The sequence below is a fragment of the Pocillopora damicornis genome, chromosome 13 (assembly GCF_964200805.1).
Source record: "Pocillopora damicornis chromosome 13, jaPocDami1.2, whole genome shotgun sequence".
NCBI classification, from domain to species: domain Eukaryota; kingdom Metazoa; phylum Cnidaria; class Anthozoa; order Scleractinia; family Pocilloporidae; genus Pocillopora; species Pocillopora damicornis.
In genome coordinates, this window is record NC_142682.1 from 17,995,915 (window position 1) to 18,017,750 (window position 21,836).

Consider the following 21,836-nt stretch of genomic DNA (forward strand, 5'->3'; position numbering starts at 1 on the left):
GCGAGACGCCACACACTTAAAAAATGGCTTGGATAAGGAGGGTAAAAGATCAAACATGATGATCTTTTCAGCTCATGGGAGATCATGACAGCTTAGCAAATCATTAAGCTCGACACACGAGTAACATAATTAAACCATGGTGAACTCGTCTATTCTTTTCGTGCCTTCGGTGTGAAACAAACCTCTTCGATGGTTTACAGTACCTTAAACTTTCATTTTTTTAAGTAGTGTGTCCACCTTCGAGCGATCTAATCAAGATGCAGCCACCAGATCCGCCAAATCTCAACCACGCGGATAATGCTGCTTTGTCCAAGTAAAGGCTCTGTCGCTTTCCTTTCAGGAGGGCCACAAATACGGAGTCAAAACAACAGACTAAGAATTATGTCCCTGACGTCATCATAGATGCAAATTGTCGATGGCATATTTGGTTGATTTCGCGCTGAATATCGATTTTTAGCCTGAGTTAGTAGAGTAGGGCAACATAGGACAGATCAAGTCCTCGAAATTAGCCCATATTTGATTATCACACAATGATTCTTACGCCTTCTCCATTACGAACTTTTATTTATGCCATAAAATGTCATACTACGCATGGGGTTATAAAGTCGTGTCTTAATTATTATTAATTATACCAAGGATATGTCTGAATGAGTCGCTGGTGTCAAAGCTTGTAGATGAGCCGGTTCGTTCAAACTTCCCATTACCACTTGACGTTATTTTGTATATGTAATCTTCGACTCGGGCAATTTTGGAAAATTTTGAAAACTCTCGTGCAATTAATCCTTAATAGTACGAGGTCTCATGGGATTACTTGTTTATCAATAAAGGGCAAAATTTATACGAAGGAAAATCACGCGCGCAGTCTATTTTTATCTGGGAAGCCTGTTTAGCGCTACGGCAAATCATCAATCAAATTGAACTGACCAATCGATTCAATGAAATTTTATTCTCCAAAACTGTGTCAATTAATTTCGCATTTCAAAAGTTCAATTAATTCGTCGTCCGCTTCAATAAAACGACAAGCCATTGTTGCAACAAAAACTTGAACTCAAGATAACGAACGGTTGCTATGCAACGGATTAGCCAATCATTAACAGGTAATCATGCCCTCTCTTGATTACTAAAAATGCCCTCGATTAAGAAAAAAATGCCCTCTCTCTCAACCAATCAGCGCTCAGTAATTTTGCCCTTTATTGATAAACAGTGTTATTGATAAGGAAGTTCACTTGATAACGAATATTTCTTTTTGTAGATCTGACACTGGGAAGTGCCAACACAACGCGTCGATCGAGCTTATAGGTGGAATTTAAAAAGCAGGTAGATGTAAAGAAATTGACTGTGAGGGCGGATGGAGATAGTTGAGGGCAATTAACCAGTTAATCAGATGTTGTGATCTGCTGAAGTTTTGTGTTGTTGATCAGGAAAAAGTTAATCACAGATGAAGCCATTTGGCAGTTTTTCGGGATCTTAAAAAACTTAACCTGTACTTTGCTTGCAATTTGCATTAATCTTCACCATTCGTGACCATGGTATTCTTTCATTGTCTATTCTGCAATTAAGTAGTGTATATTCGTCAGAGCTTCTTTCTCTCTTTTCTCTTCACTTTTATGACGGAACGAACGACTTGGCTTTCCGCGCATTAATTCTCATAAACAAAGCTTTATCCGCCTGTTCAAATTCAACAGTTTGAGGTGGAAGACGGTGCGAATAAAAACTAGTTAATTTTTTTTTTGGCAATTTTCGCTTGACTAGACATGAAAACACTTCACAAGAAGTTCACAACTATCATGGTCCAGTGTTTCAGTGTAGCTTGTCATATTTTGGTGTGCACAGAAGTTGTAAGTTCCTAAAAAAATTGTTATTGTTACTCGACGGCTAAGTAAAACACAGGCTTTGGTTTTGGAGTTCAGTCAAATTAGTGAAGTACAGAAATTCCAAATATTAGTTGTCCCCTGGAGGTGAAAGATATAATTATTACTCTTAGCAGAAGGACTTTGAAGGACCTGCGCTATAAATGACAATAGACGGTACTCAGCGATTTTCTAGGTTCTGCTAGACTCAGCCGATTCATTTCTTAATTTCCCCGCTGCAATGAAGCCGTCAAATGTGTTTGAGTGATATTATTGATTATTCTGACTATAAAAAAAATACTTATAAATTTAAACGCACCAGAGGTCCCATTTATTTCAATCTCATGAACTCAGCGAGGCTTAAAGTTTTGCTACTTGCTTGTTTGCTCGGCGTGATTCCGTCCAAAATTGATTGCTTCCCTTGTGTGAGTTCAGTTCGTTATCACCATTACTCAAATAAATAATTTTGTTATGAACCTCTAAAATTAGAAGTGTTTGGCAACTATTAAAATTTGGAATGTTCTCTCTCAGTGTTTGGGAATTGTTTAGGCCTGTTAGATTATCTTGAAATCCTTGTGCGAGTCTTTTGAGCCTTGGTTTGTTATGTGCTGCAAGACCGCACATTTATTTTTACCTTGAGTGACGAGTCCTTGACCGTTATAAAAGGGCTCAATTTTCGTGCGATAATCGTCACTGCTAATCGTGTTTGGGTTTGTCCTTGCTTAGAGTCCTCGACGGGAAATTTTGTTCAGGTTTTAGTTCTTGAAAATTGTTTGTTTTTCAAGTACTTTGCCGTTTATTTCGAATATGTCGTGGAATTTTTTGCGTTAGCGTTCTGAAAATTTGTTTACGCTGCCAAAGTCGGTCGTCCCGAAAGTCTAAACATGCCTATCGATGGGATATTTAAGAGCGTGTAGTTAGGGCTGAAAGAGAGAGACTGGGACTCAGAGACTGAATAAAAAGTCTAATCAGCCCCCTGGTGCCTCCGTTTGCGCGAGCGACATCAGTTACCTAACACCAACAGTCCAACAATTTCAAATAACTTCATTTAAACAGATGAAAACCGATCAGCTGGGCTGAATGTTATTCTCAAAGCAAATGAAAACAAGTTAAAGTGATATGAGCCATATGGTCTCATGAACTTCGCATGACCAGAGTAAAACTCCTGAGGCATTAAATGCTGAAACAATATTTATCTTAAACCATGTAAACGAGAAGGTAGATCCTACCGAGTACAACTGCTTGGCCGTGGAAGATCTGGGTAGGAGACTAGTTCATTCTATACAGGTATAAACCCGTTTCAGAGCCAATTCGGCCTGGACACGAGAATAAGTTTTTAACCAGTCTTCAATCGGTATGATTTTCAAGGAAACCACGTGTCCATATGACAGTACCGTATTTTCTCGATTAAACGCCGACCTCGAAAAAACGACGAGTCCAAACTGCTAATTTCTAAAGAAACGCTGGGGGCGTTAAATCGAGAAAGTACGGTATTTGTCAGGAGCCCGTTACTAATGGGCTTCAAATGGCGTTGCAATTTAGGCAATCGCAATTGCACTGATGCATGAATCAAAAAGACAATTGTCGGCTGATCTAAAACTTGCCACGTATTAAACGCCCTTTATTGTAAAGTTTACCCTTTAAACTCATTTATCAAACTGATTTAAATCTTGCCACGTATTTAACGCCCTCTGTTGTAAGGGTCACCCTTCCAAGTCATTTGTCAAACGGATCTAAAACTTACCTTGTATTTGACGCCCTTTTATTGTAAGGTTCACCCTTCCGAGTCATTTGTCAAACGGCGTTTGATTCTTTTAGAATCGTCATTTACTTTGATTCCGACCTTTGGTAAGTACTTTTCAGGATTATTTTTAATCCACGTTAGGACTTTATTCTTTTATTGACTAAAGCCTGAGAACATAATATTTGGGTGGTATATGTCCTGATATGCTGGCACTGCTGTGTTAGAAGGAACTACGATATAAGTGGGCAAAAAGAACCGTCTTTACTTCACTACTTTACCTTCAGCTATGTGTGGGATACCAACACATAAAGTACACAAATGAGCGTAGTTGAAACTGATCATGGTGTGCTAATTGCGTGCAAAAAGCTCGCAATCAGTGAACCGTTTAGTTATAGTGGCAATAGAGAGAAATGAATACACCTATGGACATTTTTTTTAAATTTCCAAGCAATTAGCCTGCTAAGCACAATTTACTATTAACACCTATCGGATGAACTCGAGTGCTATTGGTTTAAAGGAAGATTATTCAATGGTTTTAAATAGAAATTACTTGTGAAGTTTAACAAAGCTGATCTAAACGTATTCCATTTCATTCAAACAGTTAGAATGACTTATTCATGGCATTGTCATTCCTTGGCTGAGAGATTTCGAGTGCAATTTGGAATAAAAAAGCACGAGTAAAATTTTTATAGACTAACAAAATTGTACGAGCCCGTAGGGCGAGTGCAATTTGTGGTCTTTGAAAAAATTGACAAGTGCTTATTTATTCTAAATTGCACGAGAAAAATCACGTGATGACGTGTTAATAATATACATGTAAAAATACGAGATGGCTTATCATGATTAAGCATAAGCAAAGCGCGCGCATCAAGTGAAAAAATTATTTATTCAAATCGTGCGTTCGGTCAAAACAACCGCGCACGATCAAAACAATAATATGCAATAATATCTTCACATCTTTAAGCCGCAAAAAAAATCGAAGTCCGGCTTAACAGTTCAATGAATTGTTCACTCTGTGTCCGAATCACTTTCGATGAAATGGAATCGTCGTTTCCGAGGTTTAACCATGTTTGTTTTTAATTTCGGTGTTGAATCGCTCGAGCAAAGTGTTAAGCTGGCTCGGTTCGTAATTTTCGATTTCCTTGGCAATTCCCTTCTGTAAACACCACTTTTTCCAAACCGATAACCAAAAAGCAGTGCGTTTTACATTGTTTCGTTGTTTGAGCTGTTTTTTTCTTTTTTTCAAATTTTGTTGCGACATCCAAAACTCGCATTTGATTGGCTGTCTGTGAGTTTCTCTGATTATTGACCAGTCAAAATGTCTGATTTTTTACTTTCTTTGCACTGAATTAACCCTCTTCTGCACAGAGTTTACTCTCTTCTGTACTGAATCACCTGAAAACTGCATTTATCTTAACCAATCAGAACTGAGTAATTGTTTTATGTATATTTTTGAAAGCGTAACCACCATCAACTATACATCAGTGGGAAGGATTTGAAATGCATTATGTACTGACTGATTTTAGCGGGACAAAATCGCAAATTTGATTGGAAAGAAAAATATTTATTTTAGGTCTTGGCATTTCAAGACTGAGGTCACAGTTTTTCACCATACGGACCGACCCTTAGCCGGTAAATAACATATTTATTTTTTAAACTCGACGAAATTCTTTCCGAAAGAACCCGAATGATTGCTCTTTATCCTAAGTTTTTTTTTTTACAAAATATCTCGTTATCACATGTTTTATGGGAAATTTTTACTTTTAATCTCAGTCAATCTTTTTATCTCGTGCTGGGAACAACTGACGTTTTCCGCCTCAAACCAACCTGCGCAAAGAGGAAGCTTCTTGAGAGTAAGTCATTTAAAAGTTGTAACAAATTCATTTAAAAAAATCTATTTTGAAAAGGTATACAGAACCCTTAGGGGTTTAATATATCTACAAAGCGCTTTAATGAAAAATTAAAAATAACACGTTTCTACTTTTATTTTTTTTAGAGGGCACGGTAACGAATCCTGCAAGCTGATTGGTTCTTTACCCGGTCAGTATTTTCCTATCTCTGCCTACGGGCCACGGTAACGCTTTAGTGAGTCGTCGAGTACATCCCTACTTTCGTTACCATTTTTCATAAATATGTCTCGTTTTTCCGGCTAGGTAGTATTTTCGAGCAAATACTACCTAGAGCAATCCCATCGGAACATGACGCATAGGTGGCTTCAGGTCATTTTTATCAAATGCAAATGAGAAAAAGATCATCGATGATATATATAGAGAACAAAGGTGTGAAACAACTTTAGAATGTGCAGAATAAAAGAAAGGAGTGACTAAGCCAAAATTTTTGCGGGAACGGAGTCTGTTTAAGAGTTCAGGTTGGTTCTTTTCCATGATACATCTCATAAACAGTGTATACAAACTTTTCATTGCACTTCTTTAAGATCTTTTAAAAATTTTCTGTGAGAATTACTTGGCCCTTGTCGGTCATGGTTCAGTTCAGGTGTTTGCCAATCACGAAGAAATTCGAAAATGAGAGGAAATATCAGGAGAAAAACATCACGAGTGTCTTAAACATCACGAGAGTCGATACTTATGAAGGTTTATCTTGGAAACACCACCACGAGAACTAAAGGAACTTCTAAAAAACAAAACTGTTAGGGATTAAGGTCAAAACCAAGCATATGTTTTATGATATTCTTGTCACCCATAATAATAATAATAATAATAATAATACTTTATTCAAATACATATATACTCATAAACATGTTACACGATGCATATTCACATTTACAGGAAACTAGGCCTATTTTCCTTTTATCGAGAACCAAATGAACAACATGTTTTTAGTTTTCAAACTGAGAACTGAATAATATCATACTGAAGAAACTGACTGACTAACTTTAATGAGGCTACGCCCTTGTTCGCATCTGATAAAGAAACAAAAACGAAACAAGAGAACGTAACTGCTCAGTTGTTTTACCATAGGTTTGTTTGAAACATCGGATATAGTCAAGGAGCTACGTCTCGTCACTTAAGAGAGTTAATATGCATCGAGTTGTCTTTTAAATCGGGAAAAAAAATATGGCTCTAGATTTGGTTGTTTTTTCGTGCGGCTTCACGATATGTTACATCCATTTTTAAGGTACTAGTGATCGTTGCGATACAATTGGCTTTCAGCAGTGCGATTTATCCATTAATCGAGCTGATTTTTGCCCCTGATCGCTTCTTTTGATTTGAAGTCGATCTCGAGGTGCGCACTCGTTCGATTTTGAACTTCATACAATTGCAAAATTGCCCTCAAGCCGTTGTAAATTTCCTATAGGAGATGATATGTTATGTTCATAGGTAACTTCCTTCTTACTCAGTTGCTAGTAAAGGATGCATTCTAAAAGATTGGCAGTCGTTGAGGTCGCAAATAATTTCCTATCCTGCCGGGCAAAAGAAGACATCAAAGAAGGTTCCTTCCTGACTGATCTCTGGGGTAGAGTCAGCGAGAAGGCTACCAGATACACCGTACAAGTTGGAAAAAACAAGCATGTGGACCCTGAAGGGATGATCAGGTACATGAATCATTCCTGTGACAGCAAAACAAAATTCATCTACAAAAAACGCAAAGATGTCCATCCAATCTTGGCTGACGACCAGGATGTCTTTTGGTACATGGTGGCTGCTCGTGATATCAAGAGAGGCGAGGACATCACGTTTGACTACAATGTGACAGAATATGAAGTTGCAGAGCGATTTCGTTGCAACTGTGGGGCTGTAAAATGTCTCGGTGAGATAAAAGGCTTCAAGTTTTTGACGCCAGAGCAACAGAAGTCGAGGGAAAAGGAATTATCTCCTATTTTAAGTGAGCTTTGGCGTTAACTTTAAACTTAAAATTATTGATATCGTGAAGGAATCGTAAGTGACTATATTTCCTCTGTCTTCTTTATTGCTTGTTTTTTGTCACCATCGCGCAGAATGCCTATTGATCTCGAGACATTCATTTCCACACTGTCTATCTGAAATGTTTTTTAGACGTTTCGTAATCTGTAGAACTCTGATTAGTCAAAGAATACGCCCCTTTTTTTTTCCTCAGGGTACATTGCTTCTGTCATTAGCATGACAAGGTCATTTTCAAGGTTAAGAGATATTCCTTATCAAACTTCTTCTTCTTGATTTATTTGATTTCTGTCTTCATCCTCTGCTTCGAGGCATGGATATATATCAATCGTTCTTAAGGGAATTCGTAGGACTCGTTTCTTACATGCTAATTAGACGCATAATATTCTCGTGACCTGTTTAGTCTTGTGGTTCGCAAAAAATACAACGCAACTAGCAAAATATGGGCGTAATATATGTTAAACCATCGAATAGGGTGTAGTTATTGTACTATTATTAAACAATATGATATTGGGGGACAATGTGCCTCTTTCAGAATAAAGTAATAAATCATCTCAAACATGTCTGACTCTTATCTCAGGTCAAGTTTTCATAGATCTGGTGAGTCACCTCAGTGACGAAAAAACGAAAGATGTGCTATCATGCATATCTACAACAGACGGCGGTTGTGTAAGAACGGTGTTCCTTATTTTTTTTTTAAACTTGTCAATAATCGACTCTTCTTTTCCCACCCGTTTTCTACTAATCTTTCGTCAAAAACTGCAGGTCTCTCAAATTGAGTATACCCGTTTTCACAGAACAACGATTGACGTCGGAAATTCACATTTCTTTTGGGGTCCCAAATAGCGAAAAAGGTGTCTCACATGACAATTACAAGCTTTTTTTTTGAATGGGGATTGTTTAAAAACTTTCGGCCGAATAACGATGGCTCAGATTGAGTCAGTTTCCTGTACTCGATGGTTTTATTAAAACAATTATCGTAACACAAAACTAGTTCCGCGGGAAAAAAATGCCATTTTTAGATGACTCATTGAAATTCAAACAATGATTACCTCTAGTTCAGGGAAGTCGTTCCGGATCAATCATAAGTTACTGCTTGAAGGGTAGTCGATGAAGATTTTGGAGGGAGCACATGGTTTTCAAGAAAAAGAAAGCAAAGTTTTGGTCGGGTATCGGTTCTTTCTATAAACGGAGATATTTCTGTTTTTAAGAAAATACCCATTTTGAGGGAAGAGAGGCTGAAAAGGATGAAAGGGTGTTTAGAGTCGACCAGTCGATGAGGAAACATCTTATCTTGCATCAGTCTGGTTCTTTTTTTTCTTTTGTTTCGTGAGTCGTTACTCCCTTTGAGAGTAAAAGGCTGAAGAGCAATGGTAATAGAGAAAAATTTCTGGAAGTGTAAACAAACAATAAGAACATACAAAAAAAGAGGAAATAATTAGAAGCTAATAAAAAAAAATTAAAATGAAAAACCTTTTTAAAAAGCCTAATTAAAAACCTTTGCACGAATCGAGTCCGACTGCACATTGAGAGATGTGCAGAAAACATACTTTATCCAAATCTTTAAGTTGGACACGTACAATATCAGCTGAGGCCTGATTTTTAAACGGTTGGACAGCACGGATGGGATCTGTTCGATCGCTGACAGTCGGTGACGAAACAGGTTGATCCGATGCTCTGGCGGCAATAAAACGTGGAAAAAATAGAGTTGACAAGTTTGTCAGGATATTTCAGTCGAAAAAACAATAATTTCAGTCGATCACATTCTTCAGAGAAGTAACACCGATTAAATGAAAGCCGAAATGCTCGATCAAGCATAGTTTTGAGTAACCCGAGTTTGTATCGGTCGTCTACATGGCTCTTGCAATTCAGCAGGAGGCCAGTATTTGTGGGTTTTACGTACACTTTAGTCTCAACATGTGTGCGTTTGTTGAGCAGCTGGGTGCGCAAAAATGAAAGCTTGCTATTACTCTCCGTTTCCATGGTGAACTTAAGAGAGGAATGGCACGGGTTTACTTCTCGAGGAAATTGACAGCTGATGTTATGTCTAGCACGATAGTCAGTGTGTCATCCACATATCTCTTGTAGGCATCATTCAATTAGAATTTTAATGAAAATACGTAACTCAGCTCTACGAGCTGCGATGTATTTCAATAAAGAATCTATCTATTTATCTATGGCTAATAGAGGGCCAAGGGGGAGCCCATAGCAACTCCGTCTGTTTCTTCATATAAATGGCCGTTAAACAAGAAAAGGAAGGCACTGGTTCAAACCCAGTCGAAGTTACAGATCGTGTACCCAGGAAACAACTTTCTGTGCACTTGCCTTAATTTTATGAAATTTGTTCTTTGAGCACACACTGCAGTCGCGGAGAACACTTTAGAGAAAATGCAAACTGTTGTTATGGTGTTAATGGTTGCCGATTAAGAAGATAAAACGCTCGTTTCCAATTGATTTCTCCCTCTGGGCTGTTGTTGCAAGGTCACTTTGCATGGGAACCGTTCAGTATCAGTAGCTAAATTCATTTCTTTTTCTGAGAAAATAAACTACCTAATTTCCACAATTACCGCAGGACGAGCTCCGTCAGCAACATAATTGCAAATGAGATATTAAGGGTATTCATATTTTTTTTTTAAAAGGAGAACTAAGCGTACTCTAACATTAACCTTGTTTTTAAGATGTAACTTGGTTATACATTAGTTAGGAACGTTCTAACGATATCCAGGAGGCCAAAGGAAAAGTCTCGTGGAAGATAAAATTGTATTTCAGTATTTTGTCTCTGAACCATGGCTCATTAATATTTTGGGATTATGGTGCCGAGAGAGGCCAACAATAGATATTTACATAACAGACATCATAGAGTTAAAGGTATTAATACTGCTATAAATATAATAGAGATATTTGGTCAAGATCCAAACAAATCTGTTCAAATCACTGAAACGGTGCTTTCTTAAATTGTTCCTCAAACCAGAAAAAAATATGAAAACGTCGACAATACGTTGAAGTGTGGACGGAACCCTGTTTCACACATGAATTTTAAAGAAATTCACGCGTCACGTATAAAAAGGGAAAACTTTAAATCAGTCTCAGGGAAATATTAAGGCTTTTACGGGTCGAAAATCTTTAAGGAGGCACATCACGCTCACGCTGTTTCAGAACTTTACGTTCGCCATTCTGTAAAATCATACGTCGCATGTTAAGTTGGCCCTAATCTTGCGTCCCTTAGAGACCCTTTGTTACCCTCGATCATGGCGCTTTGTAATTCATTTAGCTGCAATCGCAAATCGTAATCTTGGAGAAACTGAATAAAACCAGCCTCTACTTTAAGATGTTGCTTTAATGAACACTTGTAGATCAATGGAGCACGGAATAATTCGGCATGAGGTTTGCCTTAAAACTGGAGATTCTACATCGAAGGCGTCAGCTCACTGAAAATGTTTGGCGCCTTTATTCGGACCGAAAACCATTATTTTATTGTTTCTTTTGTCAATACTCGACATCTAAATCCTCAAAGTATTTTAAAATACCAGAAAGGTTTGAGATGGAGGGTGTCATTGTCTTGCGGTGTTATCTGTGTATTAAAAAGGTGAATGTGTCGAGGCACTCCCACATGTAAGTCTGCTTGACTCACTGGCCAATTTAAAATTGAAGTGGAGAGAGGGTACGTCATTCTCGCTTAAAGGTCAGTTTGGAAACTTTCGATATCATCTGCTTTACGTGAATCAATTTAGTTTGTCACCTACTGGCAATTTCTACACCCAAAGTTTAGTTAACTGTTAAAATAACTTGAGGATTTTTCCAGAAGAATGCGTGGTTGCTCTTTGACTTTACTTTAGTTAGGTAATGGTGCGTTGAAGGCCTAAATGTAATAACTGTCCTAAATGTAATAAAATTTGGTCCTAAATGTAATAAAGTCCTAAATGTAATAAAATTTAGTCCTAAATGTAATAACATTTAGTCCTAAATGTAATAAGCCTCCAATGCAATCGTTTAACTCCTTCAGTGCATCGTTGTTAAGGCGGACATCCACATTGAGATGTTAAAGTGACAGCTGTTGCACAAAAAAACCTCTGATCAGTATAATGCACATTACAGGCTCGCTGATATCAATCAGCGTCTTTTTACTTGCTAGACATGAGAAATATCAGCAGTCGAAGTATGATCCTTAAAGCGGTTTATTGATCGAGTTAAAGAATATCATTTCCAGCCCAAAGTGGGCTAGTGCTTGGCTGGAAGCTCAAAAGGATGGAATCGATTGGTTCGTATCATTAAGAATTTTTGGAAAAGAAATTGACTACAATTGATGATGAATTAGCATGCTATTGTTAATGTTATTGTTCGTGTTAAGGTCTTTAGTGGTAATGCCCCATTTTAGAGAAGTTTGAATGATTTCGCTGTGTCACATGTTATTCCAAAATAAAATTATTATTATCAGTGGTGTTACTGAGTCAATTGATTTTAATGAAGCATTTGAGTTTATTTTTAAGAATGACTATCCTGATTTATTCAATTTTAAACCTGGGATATTGCATTTCTAATCCTCTATGGCTTTACTTCACCTCAGTAATCAGTTCATGTACCATATGACTATAAGTGGAATCTGTTGAGCTTTCTTTTTTTCATTCATTTATTTATCTATTCATTTTCTCCCCTCACGGTGGGGAGAAGAGATGAAGACAAAAAATTAAATATAAACTTGAGATCAACTGTAAAATATACGTTTTCCCAATATTTCGGTTCGGGAACTGATGAACCTGTCATAAGGAGCTAAAGGAAAAAAATGAATGGTTCATTAGACCATCAACTGACCATCATGTGTTGAATGTTGTAGCTCAATGGTTCAATTTGACTCTTGCGTGGAAAAAAGGCAATATGTCGAGACCTGTAATCGTGAAATGGGATAACATGATTGGTCAGTAGATATCTTGCTCTGTGAGTCACTTTATCATATGGCTAGCAGCGCACGCGGGCAAGATGAAGTGAATCCTGTGTTCTGATTGGCTACCTGAGCGAACTTGATGGGCCCACCTTCGCCCGCCTGGAATTCCCCGTATTGATCCCACGCAAGAAAACCGACAAAGCTCGTAACTTTTGGACAATGTTGTAATATACATAGAAAAAAATTAACGACTCTCTTGGGTTTATTGTGCTGCAAACACAGTTGACTTTCACTATCGGCTCTCGAAATAAACAGGCCATTCTTGATTTTTATAAAAGCGAAATCTTTTGCTATGCAATGAATCCTTTAATAATTAAGCCAAGAGAATATAAACTCTCTTGACCAAGCTTGTATGGTCAAGATTACTGGATATTAGCCTCGTTCTTTTTCTACTTTTTTATGGACCGAGACTTCATCTCAGTGCATAAAAAAAGCAAAAGAAAAAAAAGAACTCGGCCAATATCCAGCCATTTTAACCTCACGCTTGGTCATTAACGCATATGAATATATCTTATGCAGACCCGTACAAATCTGGCAAGGGAAGACAGTACAAAAAATGCACTTCCGGGCCCGGAATTTGTCTAACGTATAAGTCGGAGGACTTCCATTTCCTTGTAATTCGGTTCATGAAGTGTTAACTTCAGCACTGATGACAGAAGTATATCTTCAAAATCTGTTACACTTAAGAGTCTGAGCCAATGATATATTGGTCAGCGTTCTCATTGCTTTTGCGTCCGTCAATTTGATGCCAAAAGCACATCAGCATCAGTATAAGGTTTTGTAGCCAATGCTTCTCAACCTACGTCTTTAGCAAAAAAAAAAGACGCTGATTGATATCAGTGAGCCCGCAATATGCCATGAATATTGGTCAGATGATTCTTTGGTGCAACAGCTGTCACTTTCACATCTCAAGGTCAGCGCAGTTTAACGATTGCATAGGAGCCTTATTACATTTAGGACCGAACGTTATTACGTTTAGGGCTTTATTACATTTATGACCAAATGTTATTAGATTTAGGACTTCATTACATTTAGGACTTCATTACATTTAGGACTTCATTACATTTAGGACTTCATTACATTTAGGACAGTTATTACATTTAGGACTTCAACAATGGCATGCAATTTCGCATAAAAATAATATTTAATACGTTTTGATGTTTTGGTTCAACATCAAAAGCATGCTTTTTAAATGAGATCGGTTCAAATATTTTTGCTTTTCTACCATAATAAAAAGTTGTCAACGAGGTCAGTTAACAATGGATGAAAATATTTTAGGATGGAAATGAAAGTGGAAACCACCAAATCAGCAGATAAGTTAACTTTTTACCCCGAGTCCTGCACGCTTCGTATATTTGTCATAAGCGCACAACCGTGTTTTTGCAACAAAAAGGCGGAAAGAGCGGAAAAGTTGTCGACAAGGTCATTTAATAATGGTTGAGAATCCCTCCTAGCAAAACATTCGATAAAAATAAATGTCAGTATCATTTAAGATCGAAGTGAAAGTGGAAACCAAGAAGTTTCATCGTTCAGTACGTGTTCCACAGTTCTTGTTTGCCAAACAACCAGGGTGATTATAAACAAAACTCGAAATAGTCATCAAAGTCTAGGCCATTTAGACCAAACACTGTCATGTAGCATTCCACTACAGATAGGTATGCTCTTCGATGTTGAAGTGTGTTCCAGTTTAACAATATATATCGTTCTTCATATGATATCTCGCGTAGTTTTTGACCGAAGCGATTCTCGATGCTCTTCGTTGTACTTTTTCGATTGCCAACTTATCGTCAACTAAATAGGGCGACTATACCGGGCATGCGTATTCTAGGAATGGTCTAACCAAGGACTTTAGAGCATAGAGAAAATTTCCCTGTTGTTGCTACCAACTGTACATTTCAGTAAGCCCACCACCTTGATGCTTTAGTTACAATTGCGTCCACGTGGTTCGACCAGGATAAGTCTCTTGACACATGAGCACCCAGGTCCTTGCATGAGTTGACTGACTCTAATTTTGTATTTGACAGATGATGAGGATGTTTACTTTCCACTTCGCTGCTAGTGCAAAGAATGCTGCTCAATCTATCATTTTATTATGTTGCCAAGTTCAGGTAGATTGCTTTGTTGTTGTGTGAATACAGATGAAAAATATGAGTACATATTCTTAAGGGGAAAGTGTGTAATATCTTTTGCTGGAAAGAAATGTCAAGTTAATTTTTGGGGTTTTCGAACATTTACAGGAAACTAGGCCTATTTTCCTTTTATCGAGAACCAAATGAACAACATAAAAATAACAATTCGCGCTTTCCATTAGTTAGCTGACGTACATTCGTCACCGGGGAATGTTTAAAAAAACCAGGGAAGCTTTCAAATCGTAACGCACAAAACGTACATATATTTTTAGTATGTTTAGCATTTTTAGTTTTCAAAGAACTGAATAATACCATACTGATGAAACTGACTGACTAACTTTAATGAGGCTACGCCCTTGTTCGCATCTGATGAAGAAACAAAAACGAAACAGGAGAATGTAACTACTCAGTTGTTTTACTATAAGTTTGTTTGAAACATCGAATATAGTTGAGGAGCTACGGCTCTTCACTTAGGAGAGTTAATATACATCAGGTTGTCTTTTAAATCGGGAAAAAAATTATGGCTCTAGATTTGGTTGTTTTTTCGTGCGGCTTCACGATATGTTACATCCATTTTTAAGGTACTAGTGATCGTTGCGATATAATTGGCTTTCAGCAGTGCGATTTATCCATTAATCGAGCTGATTTTTGCCCCTGATCGCTTCTTTTGATTTGAAGTCGATCTCGAGGTGCGCACTCGTTCGATTTTGAACTTCATACAATTGCAAAATTGCCCTCAAGCCGTTGTAAATTTCCTAAAAGTGATGATATGTTATGTTCATAGGTAACTTCCTTCTTACTCAGTTGCTAATAAAGGATGCATTCTAAAAGATTGGCAGTCGTTGAGGTCGCAAATAATTTCCTATCCTGCCGAACAAAAGAAGATATCAAAGAAGGTTCCTTCCTGACTGATCTCTGGGGTAGAGTCAGCGAGAAGGCTACCAGATACACCGTACAAGTTGGAAAAAACAAGCATGTGGACCCTGAAGGGATGATCAGGTACATGAATCATTCCTGTGACAGCAAAACAAAATTCATCTACAAAAAACGCAAAGATGTCCATCCAATCTTGGCTGACGACCAGGATGTCTTTTGGTACATGGTGGCTGCTCGTGATATCAAGAGAGGCGAGGACATCACGTTTGACTACAATGTGACAGAATATGATGTTACAGAGCGATTTCGTTGCAACTGTGGGGCTGTAAAATGTCTCGGTGAGATAAAAGGCTTCAAGTTTTTGACGCCAGAGCAACAGAAGTCGAGGGGAAAGGAATTATCTCCTATTTTAAGAGAGCTTTGGCGTTAACTTTAAACTTAAAATTATTGATATCGTGAAGGAATCGCAAGTCACTATATTTCCTCTGTCTTCATTATTGCTTGTTTTTTGTGACCATCGCGCAGAATGCCTAGTGATCTCGAGACATTCATTTCCACATTGTCTATCTGAAATGTTTTTTAGACGTTTCGTAATCTGTAGAACACTCTGTCTTCATTATTGCTTGTTTTTTGTGACCATCGCGCAGAATGCCTATTGATCTCGAGACATTCATTTCCACACTGTCTATCTGAAATGTTTTTTAGACGTTTCGTAATCCGTAGAACACTGATTGGTCAAAGAATACGCCCCTTTTTTTTTCCTCAGGGTACATTGCTTCTGTCATTAGCATGACAAGGTGGGACTAACTAACAAAAAGGGCTTAGAAAGTCGTTGTTTATGATATTGTTATAAAAAAATGACACATACGTCATTTTCAAGGTTAAGAGATATTCCTTATCAAACTTCTTTTTGATTTATTTGATCTCTGTCTTCATCCTCTGCTTCGAGGCATGGATATATATCAATCGTTCTCGTGACCTGTTTAGTCTCGTGGTTCGGAAAAATACAACGCAACTAGCAAAATATGGGCCTAGCATATGGTAAGCCATCGAATAAGGTGTAGGTATTGTACTATTATTAAACAATGTGATATGGGGGGACAATATACCTCTTTCAGAATAAAGTAATAAATGTCTTACATGCCTGACTTTTATCTCAGGTAGAGTTTTCATAGATCTGGTGAGTCACCTCAATGACGAAAAAAAAGAAAGATCTATCACGTATATTTACAACAGATGGCGGTTGTGTAAAAACGGTGTTCCTTATTATTTTTTAAACGTTTCAATAATCGACTCTTCTTTTCCCACCCGTTTTCTACTAATCTTTCGTCAAAAACTGCAAGTCTTTCAAATTGAGTATACCCGTTTTCACAGAACAACGATTGACGTCGGAAATTCACATTTCTTTTGGGGTCCCAAATAGCGAAAAAGGTGTCTCACATGACAATTACAAACTTTTGTTTTGAAAGGGAATTGTTCAAAATCTTTCGGCCGAATAACGATAGCTCAGATTGGGTGAGTTTCCTGTAATCCTGTTCTAATGATATCCAGGAGGCCAAGGGAAAAGTCTCGTGGAAGATAAAATTGTATTTCAGTATTTTGTCTCCGAACCATGGCTCATTAATGTTTTGCCGGGGATTATGGTGTCGAGAGAGGCCAACAATAGACATTTTCATACCAGACATCATAGAGTTGAAGGATTTGAAGTTTTCCCTTTTTATACGTGACGCGTGAATTTCTCTAAAATTCATGTGTGAAACAGGGTTCCGTCCACACTTCAACGCATTGTCGACGTCTCCAAATTTTTTTCTGATTTCACCATTTCAGTGATTTGAACAGATTTGTCTGGATTTTGACCAAATATCTCTATCATAACAGTATTAATACCTTCAACTCTATGATGTCTGGTATGTAAATGTCTATTGTTGGCCTCTCTCGACACCATAATCCCCGGCAAAACATTAATGAGCCATGGTTCGGAGACAAAATACTGAAATACAATTTTATCTTCCACGAGACTTTTCCCTTGGCCTCCTGGATACCGTTAGAACAGGATTACAGGAAACTGACCCAATCTGAGCTATCGTTATTCGGCCGAAAGATTTAGAGAAATTCACGCGTCACGTATAAAAAGGGAAAACTTCAAATTCTTCAAGTCAAGTTCAGGTAAATATTGTTTCAGAACTTTACGTTCGCCATTCTGTAAAATCATACGTCGCATATTAAGTTGGCCCTAATCTTGCGTCCCTTAGAGACCCTTTGTTACCCTCGATCATGGGGCTTTGTAATTCATTTAGCTGCAATCGCAAATCGTAATCTTGGAGAAACTGATTAAAACCAGCCTCTACTTTAAGATGTTGCTTTAATGAACACTTGTAGATCAATGGAGCACGGAATAATTCGGCACAAGGTTTGCCTTAAAACTGGAGATTCTACAACGAAGGCGTCAGCTCGCTGAAAATGTTTGGCGCCTTTATTCCGACCGAAAAACCATTATTTTATTGTTTCTTTTGTCAATACTCGACATCTAAATCCTCAAAGTATTTTGAAATAATAGAAAGGTTTGAGATGGAGGGTGTCATTGTCTTGCAGTGTTATCTGTGTATTAAAAATGTGAATGTGTCGAGGCACCCCCACACGTAAGTCTGCTTGACTCACTGGCAAGTTTAAAATTGAAGTGGAGAGAGAGTACGTCATTCGCGCTTAAAGGTCAGTTTGGAAACTTTCAACATCATCTGCTTTACGTGAATCAATTTAGTTTGTCACCTACTTGTAATTTCTACACCCAAAGTTTAGTTAACTGTTAAAATAGCTTGAGGATTTTTCCAGAAGCCTGCGTGGTTGCTCTTTGACTTAATTTTAGTGCGGTAAAAGGTGTGTAATTTCGCATGAAAATAAAATTGAATACGTTTTGATCTTTTGGTTTAACATCAAAAGCATGTTTTTTAGGTTGGATCGGTTCAAATTTTTCATGCTTTTCTACCATATTAATAAGTTGTCGACAAGGTCAGTTAATAATGGATGAGAATTCCTCCTTGCAAAATAAATGTCAGTATCATTTGGGACCGAAATGAGAGTGGAAACCAAGAAATCAGCAAATAAGTTAACTTTTTTACCCAGAGTTCTGCACCTTTCATGTATTTGTCATAAGCGCACAACTTGTTTTGCAACAAAATTGCGGGAAGAGTTGAAAACAGGTGTTCCTCTTGCTTCGAGAGCACGAAAATATACGCGCCTGAGGTGTGTGAAATATTTTCGTATGCCACCAGCCAGTATTTCTTTTAAGCCGACGACAAGTACGAACTGGACGAGGAACGGTGATGTTCATTTGAGAAACAAGCAATAATAGAAGGCTAGCCAAATTAAAAACTCGTCTCCTCCTGGCGGCGAGGTTATTTAATGCTAACTGCATTTTGAGTCGCCTTGAGTCTACCCTCCTTCATCACACTTGCGAGACAAATAAGCTCTTCATTTCCACAATTTGTATTTCCCGCGTTTTTTCCGCCATTTTGGTAAGCAATAATCGCTGATCGCAATAGAGTCATGTATATTTTTCCAATTACGTTCGACTTAATTAGGTTCGACGTTTGAATCAACTGCCGACCTTAATTGTTTGGGTCGACCCAAGTTGGTACTGGGTTCGATACATGTAAAGTTCGACGTTTGAACCGGGCCTTAATTAGCTTACCTTTGGAGACAACAAAGTCGACATTGTTTGTTGACAACCTAGCAAATAATCGGCTAAAGAAATAAACTCGGGAGATCAGTGCCAAGGTAACCATATCTATTGCATTGTAAATTAAAAGATGGTACTGCACTGCTTCGAATTCTTTCTCGAAAAATCTCAGGACCTGAAGAAACAGTGTGATGGAAGTAGGTTTGCATATTGGAATCTTTTAAGCCTTTAAAACCCTTTGTATACCAAGGGGGGTGGTATTTATTTGTCACAAAAATGAGTACATTATACAAGAATGCTTGTCAAAATTCGCCCAAAAACAAGCTCGATGGAAGAAATCCTCGAAAAAACTAATTAACGACTTTATGTAATTTACATTGAAATGTAGTATTAGTTTCCAGCCCCTCAAAGTGCTCTTTTCAGGCCGCCCGAATGGGGTCTGTATTTAAGTATTTAAGTGGCCATATATGGCCACTTGGTACGCAAAGGGTTGACCAAATATTCTTTCCTTACAATATCACTTTTGAACCACACGTTAAAGTCACTAAAATAAAGAAAATGATCACCAACTTAAGAAGCTCTCGATTGTTAAACAAATTCTCTTTGTCAGCACCTTAGGAAATGTATAGTATGCATGGAGTATAGTATGTATGGAGAATATGCATACTGATGCTAAGGCGGAAAGGGTTCATACAGCTGCTTACATAAATCACTCAGTAAGGGTGGGTGCACGTTGCTCTTGAGTTATCAGGTAGTACCAGTGCTTCACTTTAAAAAACTTGAAGACCTGAGGGTACAGTGTGAGGGCTGCAAGGCTAAGATTCTAACTCTACAGCACAACTAGCTCCTCTAGAACAAAGGCGACAAGGCCTGCCAATCTTATTTGCAAATTATGTCCGACTCGTGTCCGTTGAAAGCATTTCAAATATCGGTTTGGTCGCGAGAACAAAAGAACTTCAGCTTTGTTTAAAGGATTAAGAGTTTAATTTTAATTTATTAGGGAACCAATGGACATGGCGCTAAATGTTAATCTAGTGTAGGGAACGAAATTAACGCGGAAAAGCTTTAGATACCAATCGCTGCCTATGCCGGAAAGTCGCGTTCTCCTTTCGGAACGCGAGGCAAATGAGAAAGTTTCATTGTTCAGCACGTGTTCCACAGTTCTTGTTGGCCAAACAACCAGGGTGATTATAAACATCAGCTCGAAGTATTTAAAAGGTTGTCACACAGTTTATATTCAGTCTTCCTCTGTTATATTCATTTTGAAATCACTGGTGGTCCTTGCAATCTGATTAGCTCTCATTGGTGCGATTTATTCATGAATCGCACCATTTTATGCGCTCTAAAAATCTTAGCGCTTTTGAGCTTTGAAGAATTCGAATCGCACGTGACTTGTTTACTGACCGTCAAGTTAACACCCGCAAGCACCTCTGTTTAGTACAAAGGCTTTAAGTAAAACCAATAGCCTTCAAACGTGTACGTCTCAAACTAGAAAAATAAGGTAAAAAATGTAACTGTGAAAAATCCTTTGAAGAGTTTAGCTCGATAGTGATACTAAAGTTAACCAAATGTAAGGAATCAATGGTGCCCTCTTTGGAACGAGATTATAAAAAAAACTATGTAAAGTGAGGTGTTTGCTTTGCTTAATAGATTTTATTTTTATTAAAACGACATTTTCTTTCTTTGTAATTTGTTGCTATTGCACCCTATAAAGTAGCCTTTAAGTTGAAAGAGGCAACCAAATATTTATTCGAACAAAGAGAAAAACACCAAAGGTTAATTAAGGGGAAAGAATGGAATTTTCAGTTTGGGCCCAATCTATCGATCGTTCTTTTTACTCATAGTTTGATCTCATTTTTTTACTCTCAAATGGTAAGTTAATAAAAATTTATCGTGTTTGGCGCGAAATTCTCTAAAAAAAACCTCCCTTCCGGAACACCACTACCAACAATTAAAAAACATCCAGTCAACCATGGAAGTAACTGAATTCCTCCCGGCAAAGGATGATTTACAATTTATGTCAGAGTTCATTTGGGATAGAAGTTAAAACTGAAACCAAGAAATAAACGAAGTTAGTCAGGGAAAAAAACATTCAAAGAGCCACGATTTTATCATTTTTTTATCAACGATTATCTATTAAAACACAGCACAACTGATGGATTAAGTTCTTCCTAACTGCGATTAAGACAACAATAAAACAACTATCCATCTAATCATGACCAAGACTTCCACTTTAATATGAGGGAATTTTTAGTCGCTTGGAAAAGCTTATCCTTTGAATTTATCGAATTTTCTAAAATAAGGACTTTTATCATCAAAGTGTTAAAAGACAAAATTGGCATCTAGCAAGAATTTTCATTATAGGTGATTTTTTACTTATTTGAACGTGAAAATAAATGGAAAAAAATATATTAGCACAAGTCACTCAGTAAAAATTATAATGAGCCAGTTGATCATTTCGTTTTGGCGGTCTTATGTTACAGCTAGGTATAATTTAGCACGCTCGACACCTCTTTTACTTAGAGGTGACTTTAGGTGTAGACATGTAGCACTTTTCATCTTCCGCGCTGAATTTGTCATCAGATAACTTATACGGCTAGCACGTAGCTGTTTCAGGGGCGGTACCTTAGGTACGCCCTTTCTTCTTCGAATTTTGTGTTTATTCTGCTGTTATGCAACAGCCTTCAAGGACTATTTTCTATTAAGATATCTTTTAAAGTATGATTTTAATTCTGTTAGTAAGT

The 21,836-nt window shown here is 37.6% G+C and overlaps 3 protein-coding genes and 1 pseudogene across 7 annotated transcripts in view; 2 read left to right on the forward strand and 2 right to left on the reverse strand.

Moving 5' to 3' along the window:
* LOC113667410 (ATP-binding cassette subfamily C member 4) overlaps positions 1 to 21,836 on the reverse strand; it is a 29,043-nt gene that overhangs the window by 3,320 nt on the left and 3,887 nt on the right.
* On the forward strand, positions 629 to 8,031 carry LOC149035784 (uncharacterized). Of its 5 annotated transcripts, XM_089191427.1 has the most exons (3): positions 629 to 682; positions 1,253 to 1,317; positions 6,933 to 8,031. In XM_089191427.1, the coding sequence occupies exon 3, from the start codon at positions 6,966 to 6,968 to the stop codon at positions 7,452 to 7,454; it is 489 nt and encodes a 162-aa protein (XP_089047553.1). In that variant the 5' UTR covers positions 629 to 682; positions 1,253 to 1,317; positions 6,933 to 6,965; the 3' UTR covers positions 7,455 to 8,031. The 5 variants fall into 5 exon arrangements, with proteins under 5 accessions (XP_089047553.1, XP_089047552.1, XP_089047551.1 ...); XM_089191426.1 differs by lacking the exons at positions 629 to 682; positions 1,253 to 1,317 and adding an exon at positions 3,545 to 3,698 and having other exon boundaries at positions 6,953 to 8,031; XM_089191425.1 differs by lacking the exons at positions 629 to 682; positions 1,253 to 1,317 and adding an exon at positions 3,563 to 3,698.
* LOC113665110 (uncharacterized) lies at positions 8,831 to 10,645 on the reverse strand (annotated as a pseudogene).
* LOC149035785 (uncharacterized) lies at positions 15,236 to 15,965 on the forward strand. The gene has a single exon (XM_089191431.1). The coding sequence runs from the start codon at positions 15,358 to 15,360 to the stop codon at positions 15,844 to 15,846; it is 489 nt and encodes a 162-aa protein (XP_089047557.1). The 5' UTR covers positions 15,236 to 15,357; the 3' UTR covers positions 15,847 to 15,965.